Genomic DNA, 13,950 nt, shown 5'->3' with positions numbered 1-13,950 from the left:
AAGCAGTGTCAATTAAAAAAGAGGCCATAGTTTCTGAGGATAACGCAAGACAAATCATGGCGGAAGGCAAGTTTGATTTAAGAGGTTGGAAATACTCTGGTCAAGAAGCACACAAATACACCTCGGTACTCGGTTTGCTTTGGGATAAAAGCAAAAAAAGAGCAAAATATGCTAAGATTGACGCCTACCGTATTAAAATTTTATACAGAGGCACAAATTACGAAAAGACATACATTATCGGCAGCTCACAAAGTGTTTAATCCCATTGGTGAATCCTCCCTTATCTTTAGAGCCTAAGCTATTGTTACAGAACCTTTGGTCATGTAAAACTGGTTCGGACAACGAGGTACTAAAAGATATAAGATCCGAGTTTAACAAGTGGTAACAACAACATCTTGACTAAAAGAATTGTGTATTCCACGAAGAGCATTTGGTGAAACTAAAGATAAATTATCTTTCCACATATTTGTCAACGCCAGTCAAGAAGCATATGCAGCTGCAGTATTTGCAAAAACAGAAACACAAAAAGGCAGATCTGTACAGCTCATTCTAACAAAGTCACGAGTGGCACCAATAGTAAAGATGACAATCCCAGGCTTGAAATTACTCGCTGCTACAATAGGAGCTCGCTTATGGCACTCAATAGAAGATGCAGAAGATTTTGAGAAGCCAGAAATTTTCTTTTAGTCTGATTCTACTACGGTTTTAGCGTGGATACAAAAAAAACCGACCATGGAACACGTTTATAGAAAATAGAGTAAAAGAGATACGCTCGTTAACAGACCCAAGTCAATGGTATCATATACCTGGTGGCTGAACCCCGCTGATCTTCCATCAAAAGGATGTAAAGCTAAACAATTAGTGGAACCGAGATGGTGAAAAAACCCTACATGGCTCAAGCTATCTCCAGATCAATGGCCTTCTTCTAACTACAGTGAAAACAAAGCGAAAATAATCAGCAAAATTAAGAAATCTACGTGCCAAAATAAAAAGAAAGTTTCATCAGACAGTTTAGAAATCAATATGCATATATCCATTCTTCAAGAAGAAGTAGGATGGTATATAAAGAGGCAATCCAGATATTTAAAAATAATACGGACTATCGCTTGGATCCGTCATTTTATAGCTAATTGTCGAACTCAGCAAACTTCAAGACTTACCGGAAAATTGTCTACGAAGAAATTCACCGATGTGGAGCTTACAGTCCTCAAGATAACTCAAGAAGAATCTTTCAGTAAAGTAAATAAAACACGACTTAACACTTTAGATACATACCGAGATGGAGGAGGTTTACTATGTCTAAAGTCAGCTGTTGTTAACTGAGAGAATAAGTACAATTATAATACAGCATTCTATGGTCGAGAAGTTAATCGAGTATACACATCAACAATTTAAACATGCAGGAACTCAAATTATAATGAATAATCTAAGAGAAACATTTTGGACACTCACATGCAGGGCGGCTGTATGGTTAATAAATAGTTGTTGGACGTGCAGACGTTATAAAGTAAAAAAAGCGGAAACCATCCCCGGCTGTTTACCATAGGAAAGCGGAAAAGAAGCCAACGTTTTTGAAGTTTTAGGCATTAATTACATTGGACCTTTATTTCTGAAAAAAGGACAAAAGGCACGGATTTATTTATTCACTAGTGCTATTTATCAAGCAATTCATTTAGAATTCACAATGGCCCTTTCAACAGAAACCTTTTTACAAGTTTTACGGAGATTCATCGCAAGAAGAGGTAAACTATCTGTTATCTACACGGATAATAGAACTAATTTCGTGGAAGCCCGCAATTTACTCAAAAAAATTAACTGAAAAAGAGTGAAGCAGTCTACTACTAATAAAAAAAAATAGATTCGCGGCTCAATCCTCCCTCTGAAGCATGGTGGGGAGAATGATGGAAACGCCTAGTAAAAATAGTAAAAAATTTGTTAAAACAAATACTAAAAAAAGCTTGTCTATTTTACAAGAAAATTTTATGAGCACCGTCTTATGTGACATCAAGGCTGTCATCAATTCACGGCCGTTAACATACCTAGCAGAAGATACGACGCAATTAAGAGCGCTGACACCGATAATGTTCCTGCAAGAGATTTCCGGAAACGACGTGTCGAAAATGGATAAAATAGACGTCAACCTCAACAAACGCATGAGATATTGCCAGAAATTACGAGACAAGTTACGCCAGCACTTCCGATCAGAATATTTAGGACAACTGTCACGATGGAACGCTAAGAGCAGCAACGGTTCAATAAAAGTTGGAGATATCGTCCTAGTGAGCCAAGATAATCGCAAACGTTTAGACTAGCCTTTAGTCCGTATAATTAAAGTTTTTCCAGGCAAGGATGATATTATAAGGGTGGCCAAAGCAAAAACTGTCACCGAAGAACTTGTATGTCCCATTCAACGTTTGGAGATATACCCTTTGGAGATGACAGAAAAGACGAGACAGAGTACGGACAAAGCAGATTAAGCTAAGAACAGCGAGCACAAATCCACCACACAGACTATTTCAAGAGCGGTTCGTACCAAAAGCAAACGATGTATCAAGATACCAGAGAGATATGAATATTAGTCGTCCCCTTGAATTTCGATTCCTTTAAACTAGCAAGTAGTACCAATAATTTTCGTTTATATGTTTCAGTTAAGTTATCAGGAAGTTCTCTCTCTTCCCTTTTTTTTTTCTTTTTCTGGTGGGAGGATGTTAGAAATATTAGAAATGAGACTTCAAAGCTAGAGCTAACGGCCTCTGTAGGCGCCCATCCGAGTCTTCTGCACAATTCACACAGACATTCATTGTACAGTTCTGGTAATAGTAGCAAGCCTAACCGTTGTAACAAAAAAAACGCTGTAACTAATTAAACCATTGGCTTAGTTCTGATAATTAATAGCGCATATATTTATTCCATCGCCATCCTTTGCACGTACCTATAGTTTACATCCCTAACACATCTCATTAAAAATTAAGCATCTCAATAAAAAAGATAATAAAAAATTTTTCAAAAACGCATTTTAAAAACAAGAAATAAAATTTTGAATCTGTTTTTTTAGTTTCGACAGTATAACATTTCGTTCACAAATTTTGAAATAAAAGATCTTTAATAATTTTTTCTACTTTTTAAAGTGCTGCAACTGGATAAAACATTACCAAACAAAAACAGGATATAATTATTTTGAAATATGGTTTCCAATCTTTAATACATACTGTTTTAAAAATTTACCTATTTTCATAAACCCAGTAAACAAATTTTCATATATATTTAATACATCATATACATATCCATATACTTATATAATATACAATATACATATATATGATATATTACGCACGCACGCACGCACGCACGCACGCACGCACGCACGCATAAACAAGGAGTCCCATTTAAAAAAACAGATCTCGACAATTCTTCAATGAAGCATTTTCGGCAAAAATATTTGAGACAAAAGTTTCATGGTTTCGAGAGGGACATAAGATGGTATCATTAAATTAATCTTAAATAGTTGCTTGAAGGTCACGTAAATGTCACCTACCATTTTTTAAATAGAACTGCCAACTTTTTATTGCATATTCTTGTAGCTTATCTCAAGACCCATCCAAATCACTATAAATAAATGTTTTTTCGTTAAGTATTTTTCGAGTTACAATACTTGAAAGTTACAATAACGCCGGCATTAGTATCACTTAAACTGTACCACCTAGAGGTTGCCTGGTCAGATTTATACCTCTTTTGTGTTCGAAGAAAGAGGATGATTCAAGCAGTCAAAGTAGAATCAGTCGGTGATCATATCAAGACAAAATTGATCGGTGATCCAACCAATCAAGGAAAGATCGGTCAGTGATCCAGTTAATCAAAACAAAATTGATCGGTGATTCAACCAGTCAAAGTAAGATCGGTTGGTAATCCAGTCAGTCAAGACAAGATTTTAAGAATTTTTTATCGCAATAAGTGTAGTCTATCGCAAAAAAGCTGTAACTACATACAAATGTTTTCTACAGAAATAATTTCTTAATAAAAATGTCACTGCATATTTATATAACAACCTTAATGTCAAGAGGTACTCTTGTAGTGCGTTGTCATGTCACCATGTGTAAGCGCGCAAAATGTCAGCTGTGTAATTCGTAAACTTTAATCGCGAATAATTTGAAAACCATTATACCGTCACTCTTTTGTGTACTTAATGATAAATCTTTTGTATACAGATAGAATGGACCAAATTTAGTTGAAAAGTCCTGCACCACTTTGCAATCCTCGCAATAGTTAACGAGTTATAAATTAATAAAAATTTTGAATTAGTCCCGCCTACTGCCAAATCCAAATCGCGCGATCAAGATTGCCAAGCACGCAGGGTAGGGTGTTTACTACTTGCCCCAAAGCGCGGTCCTAGCGTTACGCGCCGTTTCTGCGTAGCCGTTGCCGCTCCCCGCAGTAAGCAGTAAATAAACCGCCTTGTACGCTTGGCAATCTCGATCGCACGCTTGGATTTGGCGGTGGGGGGAATTTTTATTAATTTATAACTTATTAACTATTGCGAGGATCGCAAAGTGCTGCAAAACTTTTTGACTCATTTTGATCCATTCTACCTACATGCGAGAGATTAACCATTAATTGTCAGACACCCTCTGTATATATATATATATATGGGATGTTTCGCGTTAAACGGGCCACCCCCTCCTTCCAAAAATTAACGCAACGGAAAAAAACGTTTAAGGTCTCAAAATATTCGTATACTTGTGTAGTTTCGAATGGAACGTGGCGATTTGAAAAATTCAATATGGCAGCTGAAATATGGCGCCTGAAATCCACAAAAGTCACGAATGATCTTACATTATCTTCGATTAAAATGCGAAAACTTAACAAATCGGCTTGAAAATGATTACTATAAGGTTTTCGAGGTCGTTGATTACGAATCTGGAGACAAAATTACAAAATTCAAAATAGCGGATTTAAAACGGCCGGATTTGGAATCAGTACATAAAAGGTGAGTATTATAATTGTTGTGTATTATCGATTCTAATACTCTACAATGACCATTGGTTCAATGGCACCAGAGTATCGCATTACTTGCAATTTTTTTCCTTTAATGACAAGGAAAGCATGCCCACTTTGGATTTTCATTACTCGCGGAGCTTCAGAAAATCGTTTCGCAAGAAATTTCTGAATTTTTATATGTTTCTCTTTGCTGTAATAGAAAAATTTGATATTGATAAATTTCTTTTTTGCCCATTCAAAAAGATCTGCTGAGTTTAAGATGGCTTCTGTTGATTTTGCCTGAAGACTTGCACGGGTAGCTTCCCTCTTAAAAATGGCGCCAACACCATCACAAGCTCCTTTGCCGTGGGCTGTGGCATAATAGTGCCATTCTGCTTCTATTCCAAAATCTTCTTTATGATGGATGAGATTACTCATCTGATATTTATTTTTATAGTGCTGCTTTGCGCCATCAGTAACGTAAATAATTTTTTTGACATTTGGACAGACTTTTCTGATTTCGGGAATAAGTATTTCTTGCATCACGTACACAGCAGCAGTGTCATGTGTTGTACAATTCGATAACAGTACAATGCTTTTGTGTGAAACTTCTTTTTCATTTGTATAATAAAACACAGGATGAACAGTACATTGATCATTATTATAATAAAATGCTTGAGCAGCATCTTGAGCGACATAAGCGTAATTTTCTGAGAAATCACATTGGACTAGTACTTCCTCTGGTCGCAAGCTATTCTTCCGCTCTGACACATACTTCGATTGATTTTTTGAAATAAAATGATGAGGTACTAATTTCTCTAAGCGAGTACATAATTGAGAGACGAAATCGTCTGTAGAAAGGCATTCTTTTATCAGAGTGCACCTATCAGTCGATTGCCACATGCTGAAGATGATTTCTGAGACGCCTCTTTGTTGTAAGTTTAATAATGTAATCAGAGAATCTTCCAATATCAGGGCAAGACTCGCAATCTCTTAAATAGCAGGCAAGTGTTGGTGTTTTACATACGACAAATGGAAAACAATCTTTGAAATTATTTACTGGATTTTTCAAGTTATTTGTCAATCTTTTTATATCAATAGCATCAAGCATCGCTTTAAAGTTTTGATGATCGGTACAAACACATACACTGTGTATACCTCTTGCCCCTGCGAGTACACAGTATTTGGGTCTAAGCTCTGAAAATCTAGTCAAGCCGATTGGATGCTCAGGATTCAGTTTTTTAAATTCGATATGCAGAGATTTCACATCACTAAGTAGTAATCGTTTCTGTATCTTTTTTTTGTGGTCATCAATCTTAATAGTAACTGTCTCTTTTTTATGTGGCATAATTCGGCTGTTAATATCATTCTCGTAGAAGTCGGTAACTTTCTTTACAGTATTTTCGGGTAAACATTTTCTTTGTCTCAAAGCTGGCATTGTTAAAACACCTTCCGATGCCCTTAATTCCTTAGCGTTTTTTGCCATTCTCCGAGATGTTCCAAATTCCTCAGCTATTTTACGGATACTCCAACATTCAGGAGCAATCGTAAGTATTGCGACATGACACGGATCATTTTTATCTAAGTTAGAAAACTTTTCTTTAAGTCCATTCAGCATCTCTTCCAGTTCTTCTTCTCTAGACGAACATTTTTTCTTGTTTCGAGATACACCTTCCAGTTCATCTTCTCTAGACAAACATTTTTTTTGCTTCGAGATACATCTTCCAGTTCATCTTCTATAGACGAACATTTATTTTTGCTTGGAGATACATCTTCCAGTTCATCTTCTCTAGACAAACTTCTTTTTTTGCTTGGAGATACATCAACATCTTTATCAAGCATTATTTTACACTTTGCACAAATATTTGCACCCTCCCGTAAGTCTGGAAATTTTTGTACCATATTTTTTGAAATTGTCCGCAAATTTTTACCAACATGCCCATTACCTTTGAAAGGATTTATGCATCTATCCGACCGCACCCCGCTTTCTTGAAAAATCAAGGCCTTTTTAATTCTGGACATGTTATTTTAATAAGACAGATGGTAAAAAAAGGAATATTTGAAAGTGATATAAATCAAACATTGTCAATTAATCAAATAACTAAAAATAACATAGGACCACAAAAACAAAAGATTTTAATACATATAAATAGCTTTAAAAAGAACTGGTTGAATCCTGAAAAAGACTGATTGATAAGGTAAGAAAAAAGCACCGTTGCGAAAATAGAATAAACATATCCGTAATTTTAAGTTACACAGTTACTTATATTTAAGGCTACAATGTTGTAACTTTTCTTACGAGAAAGCTCGTCTCCTAGCGGACTTGAGCGTAACTATAGCTATTTACTATAAGTAGTTATGAATCAACAGAAGCCATCTTGAACTCAGCAGATCTTTTTGAATGGGTAAAAAAGAAATTTATCAATATCAAATTTTTTTATTACAGCAAAGAGAAACATATAAAAATTCAAAAATTTCTTGCAAAACGATTTTCTGAAGCTCCGCGAGTAATGAAAATCCAAAGTGTGCATGCTTTCCTTGTCATTAAAGGAACAAAATTGCAAGTAATGCGATACTCTGGCCGTTTTTGACTCGATAATACACAACAATAATTATAATACTCGCGTTTTATGTACTGATTCCAAATCCGGCCATTTTGAATCCGCCATTTTGAATTTTGTAATTCGGTCTCCAGATTCGTAATCAACAACCTCGAAAACCTTATAGTAATCATTTTCAAGCCAATTTGTCAAGTTTTCGCATTTTAATCGAAGATAATGTAAGATCATTCGTAACTTTTGTGGATTTCAGGCGCCATATTTCAGCCGCCATATTGAATTTTTCAAATCGCTACGTTCCATTCGAAACTATACAAGTATACGAATATTTTGAGACCTTAAACGTTTTTTTCCGTTGCGTTAATTTTTGGAAGGAGAGGGTGGCCCGTTTAACGCGAAACGTCCCATATATAGTAATGACCTGGCTTTTCCGCGCACGGGGCGGCGTGAGTTCGGCGGGCGAGGACGCGGATGAGGTCGCCAAGAGAACTAGACTTGGATGGTTGATAAATAAGCGAGACTTTATTTCGCGTATCTTCGGTACTGTACAAGATCGTAGCGTTCTGGACGCGGCGCGCGGCCGGACAAATGACAATGACGCGCGGACGGACGTAACAAAAGCTTAGAATTACGCGCGGATGGACAAACGGAGAATCAGAACGCGCGGACGGAAAAGCGGTACATATAACGCGATAGTCGGAACGGCCGGATTTAAACGCGGTATCTACAAGCGGTGTTTATTTACAGGCGCGGGATTCCGAGCCGAGATTCTCGGAATTCGGAATCCCTATTGACGCGCTGATGCCGTGGCGTTGCCAAAGGCCGTGGCCACGGCCGGAGACGTCGCGCGCGCAGTGCAGCTGTACGTTTAAATCCCGATCGCGACGCGCTGCGTTTAGTACCGCGATGTTATGCGGCGGTGGTAATCGACTCACGCTAAGATCACTTGGTGAAGGCGCGGAACTCCACACCCAGAGTCGTGAGTCGATACCAAGACAGGACGGCGAATCGGGAAAGTGCCAGCTACCAGGATCTCCTGGTGGAGCCAGATAGACTTGAGCCCGTGAACCGGCGGTCTAGGAAGCGGATGGCTCGTGTCAAGATCACTTGACTGAAGCTAAGTTCGTTTAACTCCACTGAGCGTTCAGGATACACTTCGTTCTCGGACGGAAGACGGACGGAGAAGAAGCCTCGACTATAGGAGGGGCGGCGCTTATATAGTCGAGTCTCGAGGGCAGGGACGGTGCGGGGGTACGGAGCGGTACGGTGGAAGGAATCCCTGCTCGAGATCGGTCCAGCGGCCACCACTCCGGTCGAGCGCGTGCGCGTGGAGATCTTTCGACGCGCGGATGCGTATACGCGCGCTACGCCGGTTTTACAATTCTTATTGGCGCTGTGCGCCGGTTTCTTGCTGTCCGGCGGTTGTTCGGCCGGACAGCCTGGAACGGTGGACGGTCCGAGGGGGGCGCGGAAAGGCGGTTTGTTACACCACAAATATATATATATATATATATATATATATATATACACACACAGGGTAGAGAAAAAGTACCTAAACAGTAAAATACTCAAAAACTAAGCATTTTAGAAAAAAATGTTTCAGATAAAAGTTGTAGTTGTAGTTGTAAAAATGTTTCAAAAGATTTATTTACTAATATTATCAGTGGATTGACCTTGGATGGCGTTGCCAAGGTCAGATCAAAATTACTTTAACTTTTTTAAACAAAAAAATTATTTTTGATTCCAGAATCTAATAGCTGGTGTCAAAACCTTGCCAAAATTCTACAAGAAAATTTATTTTTGTTGAGTACTTTCCGAATTATAAGCCTTGAAAGCTACAATGTACTTTCAAACGTCATAACATAGAAAGTACTTAATAAGAAATAACTTTTTTGATTGAAATTTATAGGGTTACAATGGTATCACACAATCTACACATAACACGTTTATCAATAGCGCACGTGCTCTCAATTCTTTGTTTCCAGGTTTTTGCTTGAAGTTTGGATCACAAATACAGTTAAAATTTATTTCAATGTCCCCACATTGTGAAATTGATTTCACACGATCCCACATTGCATTAAAAATTTTTTCGCCCCCCCCCCCCCTGGGGTAGCAAAATGGGGGTTTTTTAATATTATCTGTAGATTGTGTGATACCATTGTAACCCTATAAATTTCAATTAGAAGTTATTTTTCATTAAATACTTTCCTAGTTATGACGCTTGAAAGTTACAATACACTAGCTTTCAAGCCTCACAATTCGGAAAGTACTCAACAAAAATAAATTTTCTTGTGGAGTTTTGGAAAAGTCTTGATACCAGCTATTAGATTCTGGAATCAAAAATAAAGTGTTCCATTTAAAAAAGTTAATGTGATTTCGGTCTGACCTTGACAACGCCATCCAAGGTCAAACTGTTAATATTAGTAAATAGATCTTTTGAAACCTTAAAACTTTTATCTGAAACACTTTTTTTCTAAAATGCTTAGTTTTCGAGATATTTTGCTGTTCCAGAACCTTTCCCCCCACCCTGTGTGTGTGTGTGTGTGTGTGTGTGTGTGTGTGTGTGTGTGTGTGTGTGTGTGTGTGCGTGCGTGCGTGCGTGTGTGTGTGTGTGTGTACACGCTTATCCACGTAAACGCGTCAGACGGTGAATTGCGCCACCTTTGTCTACCACGTCTCGGCCCGTAATTCGTTAATTTTATCCTCTTATAATTCAAAAAGTAAGCGTCGGACAAAATTTTCGTATAGGAAAAATCGTCTCAGAATTTATCCAAGAACACGTCTTTACAGATACACATGGGTCATTCTGAATTACCTTGTATATATTGTATATCCAATAATAAAAAATAAAACTTATATTGTGTGTCTATAGCGTAAAGAGGAACCTGAGATGTACCAACTTTTTTATGCAAGATTTTAAATAATACAATGATCTATTACAATATCGGAAAACCTCACAGTTATTTGTAAATAGAACTATTATGGTCGTAAGATTTTGGAAAACCTCTCAAGAATGTCAAAATATGATTCATCAAACAATTTTGTATCTATGTTTAGATATAAGTTTTCTTTTATGTGGATTTCAGACATTTCAGATATTAATTTAGATATTGCAGAATATTGCTACAATATCTGCAATATTTTTACAATATTACTGATATATTGCAGCAATACAGAAATATTATTGATATATTTTGTAATATAAAGCGTTATTTGCATAACTACTATCAAATAATATATTGAACATTCAAATGACATTACAATATTCAATTTTTTAAATTTTCATGTAATTCTTCTTAAAGTTTTTTAATTTTTAATCCACCAATGAAGGAATCTAACTTTATATCGATGCCTTAAAAAACTCTCGACTATAGATTTCATAAAAATTCCAAACCTCATCTCATTTCGTCTTCACAAAGCAAGCATTCGAAACTTCATTTGGGGTCTCTCTGACTCTCTTGTGTGTTTAAAGGTTAATTATTAAAACAAATTATTCACATAGACATACATATACACTCGCGCGCACAAGCGTACATAAATATGCACACAGGCATGACACGTGACTGAACAAAAAGTTGTTCTTAATAATCATTTTAGAACCATTTTGAAGTCGTTTTAATATCATATTAACTTTCTGTTCTGTTTGAATATTTTCAAATTTACTGTACATGCTATATTTTAGAAACCTTTCTGTTGCAACATATTTATATCACAAAATTTTAGTAACATTTCTATTCTGTAAATGTCATATAACAATTTACAGAATTCTTTCAGATTTATTGCATATAAAATGTTAATATCTTTCTGAAAGCTTTCTGCAACAATAGGTGTTGTATAGGTCATCACTAAAACTTCAATTTTTAACATTCAAATTGAGAATAACGTTGAAAGCAGTTGTTAATGCTCAATAGTACTTTTCAAGATGAATTTATTTACATTTACAAGTTTCCCTAAATTGCACACCATTCAGGTAAAAAAAAAAATAACATCACAAATTAAATTAATGCTAATGTATTTAATAATATTTATGCTTACAAGCATCTTGATAAACGCTTTTATCCTAAACACTGTAAAAAATTTGTTGCGTAAAATATTTTTTTTTCTATTTAACGATTGCGTTTTAAAATCCCCCAAACATGCGGCACGCACTTTGGGGAACTTATAAATATACATACATAAATATTTCGGAACATATTTTACATTACAATCACTCAATGTGTTCAGATTTAATACAGCATTATTAATTGTCTAAATCGCACATTATATTTCGTACGCTGTGTTGAGTTTGAGTGTTCTTGCACCTTGAGTGGCACTCAAATTTGGCCTCGTGATCAGGGCCTGAATATCACGCTCTTAGGCTCAGAAGGATTGCTCGCGCTGCTTAGGCGAGTAGTACTCTACTTGTCTCCGCTTCCCCGCGGGTTTACAAGAGCAAAAAGTATCGCAAGTCTAGTCTACAATAGATAAATTACGAAGCTATACGCGCCGCTCGATATAGTCACACAACGAATATCGAGTCTCGAATATCGAATCGGGCATCGATATAAAGTTAGACTCGATCTGCTCCTCGGTTAAACAAAAGATTTGCATTCAAACCATGCTTCCGTGAGATCCAGGATAGTGTAATTTAAGAAAATAAGAAAATCCAGCAAACGCGAATTTATTTACCTCAGTGCTATCCCTCCCCGGATTGTGCACAATTCCCTTGACTGGCGACAAAAAATATATTAAATGTGATTCCGCGCATATCGAAAGACGCGTGCGATTAAAATGGGGTAATTAGGATAACGCAGAAATCTTAGACATACAACCAAAATACCATAAAAGAATAATTTCGGAAATGATACATATAAAAGAACAGAGCAATGGCCTTAATAAGAAAAAAAGATACAATTTGCAGTTTCAAAAGGAAAACCATTAGAAAAATTTTTCCAACGAATTTTGGAAGGTAATAGAACGTACTTTAAAAACAAAATATTGTTATTTCAATTGTTTTCAAAAAGTACATTTATTCTGCAAGGTAAAGTTAGATGATTTTTTTAGCGTAAGAAAAGATGAATTGATAGAATGAATCATTTGTTTTCGATCATAAAACTTGAAAAAACGTAAAATATCTACAATATAATATATTTTACTATTATTTATTACATAAAACATTTGCAACAAATTTTTGCTGTATGATGCTTACACATCGGTTTGTCACGTTTTAAACATTTATATATTGTTTTTCGATCAAGAGTAGATGGATATAATAAACATCTTCTTGACTTGGCCATTTTATTGTCTGCCAACAAATTGTAAGAATCTTGATCTTCAAGAATATCTGTGTAGTCTACAAAACTTTAAATTTGTGTACCGTTCGTAACATTAAAAAAGCGAGACGATGCGTCAGAAAAGGCTATAGTTAGCTCGCGTATGTAATCTTTACGACATTTTTCTGAGTTATCTTTTAATAAGTTATAAATTATGAACAAATTGACGTTAGCCTGATCTAACATCTCATAAAAGTATCGCATAGATCATCTATACGTTTTTGCTGCAATGGTAAATTCTTGACATTTTTTATTAAAACGCAGAAATGAACCAGTTTCTCGTTGGTCAGAGTACAAAAATAAAGTCACAAATTATCCAAAATGCTATTAATGAATTTATTTTCGCTTGTTAATAAAAAATTGAATTTTTTTAACAATACATACGTTTCTGACACATTGAGTGTAACGTATCTGTACCTTGAAAAAACACAACTGTATAAAATTTTCAGTCGATTTTCAGAGACTGCTATCATGGAAAATCAGTAGTGGAGATATTCTCCAACTCCTGTTCCCCCAATCCTTACGGTTTATAAATGCCAAGCATTTTTGTAAATAGCCCAGACCCAGTGTGCCAGTTGAAGGTTAAGTCGCAAAGCATTACTTTTTATATTGTTACTTACCCATAACATAATCACAAATCATCAATGTCATCATTTTCATCTTCCGTTTCGTCTACTGGATTTTCGTCTAAATCAGAATTCAAAATTTCAGAGGATGCATTCGCTAATTCTTGAAAGTTGGTATTTATATCTGGTAAACCAGTTTCGTCAGATGATGTCTGAAAAAGTGATAAATTAATTAAGTTTCATTAATCACTTTCCATTTTAACAAGATATATAGTAAAATAAACTAAAATTCTAAAAAAAAACCTGCGAAAAAATTTCACGGCCATCTAAATTCTTATTGACAAGATTTCCCATCCAAAATGCTGCTGCACTATCGTTAAGGACCAGCATTCCTTTAACACTGTAAATTAATTTCTCTAATGTAGATTTCGCTGTAGGCACATATTTGAACATTGGTAAATTCTTTTTTTCCGTGCAATCGCAACATATGGCATGTAAGTATCGTGTACCACCTAAAAATAAAAATCAAGTAAAAGAGTG

The 13,950-nt window shown here is 35.9% G+C and overlaps 1 protein-coding gene across 6 annotated transcripts in view; it reads right to left on the bottom strand.

Moving 5' to 3' along the window:
- The window catches only part of LOC105201497 (Fanconi anemia group D2 protein homolog), a 194,246-nt gene that overhangs the window by 32,968 nt on the left and 147,328 nt on the right, over positions 1 to 13,950 (bottom strand). For 5 of the 6 annotated variants that reach the window (XM_039459785.1, XM_039459782.1, XM_039459781.1 and 2 more), the window contains 2 exons: positions 13,714 to 13,922; positions 13,465 to 13,622 (listed from right to left, as the gene is read on the bottom strand). In XM_039459785.1, the coding sequence (XP_039315719.1) occupies positions 13,476 to 13,622; positions 13,714 to 13,922 (356 nt within the window). In that variant the 3' untranslated portion in view covers positions 13,465 to 13,475. Of the gene's footprint in view, positions 1 to 13,464; positions 13,623 to 13,713; positions 13,923 to 13,950 lie in introns of those variants that run through there. The other variant, XM_039459783.1, reaches the window with a different exon arrangement.

Source organism: Solenopsis invicta, chromosome 2 (assembly GCF_016802725.1).
Source record: "Solenopsis invicta isolate M01_SB chromosome 2, UNIL_Sinv_3.0, whole genome shotgun sequence".
Lineage (NCBI taxonomy): Eukaryota > Metazoa > Arthropoda > Insecta > Hymenoptera > Formicidae > Solenopsis > Solenopsis invicta.
The sequence above is the reverse complement of the archived record's forward strand: the minus strand, read 5'-3'. Positions and strand labels throughout refer to the sequence as shown.